This window comes from Nicotiana sylvestris, chromosome 9 (genome assembly GCF_000393655.2).
Source record: "Nicotiana sylvestris chromosome 9, ASM39365v2, whole genome shotgun sequence".
NCBI classification, from domain to species: domain Eukaryota; kingdom Viridiplantae; phylum Streptophyta; class Magnoliopsida; order Solanales; family Solanaceae; genus Nicotiana; species Nicotiana sylvestris.
The window spans coordinates 111,953,128-111,955,060 of record NC_091065.1 but is presented as its reverse complement, the minus strand read 5'-3'; the positions used below and the strand labels follow the sequence as shown (position 1 = coordinate 111,955,060).

General features: G+C 34.0%; 1 protein-coding gene across 1 annotated transcript; it reads right to left on the bottom strand.

The window, feature by feature from the left end:
• Nucleotides 1-912: 912 nt before the first annotated feature.
• LOC138878063 (uncharacterized) lies at nt 913-1,572 on the bottom strand. Its single transcript, XM_070157720.1, has one exon. It carries the CDS (start codon nt 1,570-1,572, stop codon nt 913-915), a length of 660 nt encoding a protein of 219 aa, XP_070013821.1.
• Nucleotides 1,573-1,933: the final 361 nt, after the last annotated feature.

Here is a 1,933-nt window from a genome sequence, read left to right as displayed (position 1 = left end):
TGCTCATAGTATAACTGTCAATTCACAAGAGGGACGCTTCGATGATTTCATCATATACTATATTCAGTGTTGTATGATCGTCATTGCTATCAGGTATTGGCAGTTGGATCAACATTTTCACTACACCTGAGTTTTTTGCTCGCGATAAAGCAACATAAAGCTGATCATGTGAAAAAGCAGGCTTTCGTAAATAAATTCCAACAAAATCTAATGTCTGACCTTGAGCTTTATTAATAGTCATAGCAAAACATAATCTAATCGGAAATTGTGTTCTTTTGAAAGGAATAAGTAGTTTTTCATCTTGTGAAGACAACAATGATATTCTCGGAAAAAATACGTGCGTGTCTTTTGAATCACCACTTGCAATTTTTGCACTTATCACATGCCTCTCAAAATTACAGCATATAAGTCGTGTTCCATTACATAAACCTTCGCAGGGGTTTATATTCCATAGCAAAATAATGGGACAATTTATTTTCACGATTAATCTATACGGAGGTAAGTCAGCTGGGTGTAAAGTATGCAAGAAATCTTCATATTGAGTTTGATCAGTCGTTTCAATAGTTTCATCAAACGCTACATATGTTCTAGATTCACCCGAAAATTGGGTTATGAGCATATCATTTATTTCGTCAACAAAATCATTTTTTGTTGTTAAAATAACGCGAGAATTTGTCGAAGACATATCACAAGTAGATGTATACAAACCTGGATAGGTTTCTAAATAACAGATTCAATGATTCTTTTTCACTTATAAAAGGAACAATGAAACAATCGGGAATTTCAATCTTACCTTGAGAATTTAGTTTTTCTTTTCCGCTCCCTATTCGCATCAAATAGTCGCAGAAAGCAGGATCTGTTCTTGCTCGCATGTTTACTGATAATCGCAATTTTTCAAGTTGGTTCCAAATTTCAGAACATAATAAACTTTCTCATATGAAATCTTCTTTTTTTTCCACTCCGAACAACTAGAAGAGTTTGTCTAAAATCACCACCAAAGAGTGTCTTTGTATCCATTAGATCTTTTAGTAGTAAATCAAAAGCTTCTATCAGTTGTTTTTTGGCCATAGATACTTCGTCCCACACGATTAGTTTGGCATCTCGTATCAATGATGCAAGTGAACTTTGCTTACTGGTATTACATGAGAAATGTTCATCAATATCAATCGGAAATTTAAAACGGGAGTGAGCATTTCGTCCTCCTGGAAGAATTGAAGCTGCGACACCAGATGTTGTTGTTGCTAGAGCTACGAATCCTTTTGATCGTACAGTAGCCAATAATGCGTGATACAAAAATGTTTTACCAGTTCCTCCGGGACCATCATTATAAAAAGCTCCACACTTATTCTTAAACATTCTATCAAGGATTATATCATATGTTTTTCGCCGATCATCGTTCAATTTTATTTCTAGTAACAAATCCTCTTCTCTAACAATTATATTTCTTTCAAAATGAGAATCTTGAGCCTCCATAACAGCAGAAGAAGCTAAAATTCTTTCTGGTGTGAGTGTAAATTCATTTATGTCACGACCCATTAAATGCAGAATATCATTAATATGGTTTAAGGCCATATGACGAATCTGTTTTGGATTTACGTTTGGCAAAATCTTGAAGTCTTCGCACATAGAATCTTCAAATTGATTCCAAAGTTCTTTTGGGTTAGCAGGATTACAATATACAACCTTAAACTTCCCGTACGTGAAAATATTCACAAATTATTGTTTACTAACTTACGTAATTATTTATGATTTATTTTTAAATAATCTGATAAATATACTTATGTCAATCATCCCATGAGCTGAAGTTTCATAGCAGCACCAACAGCAGCAGAAGAAAGAAGAAGAAGAAAACGAAGGAGGAGAAGGAGGAGGAGAAAAGGGGCTGAAGTTGTTTAAAAAGTGAGTACAAATTAAAGCTTTTTAAAAAAAATGG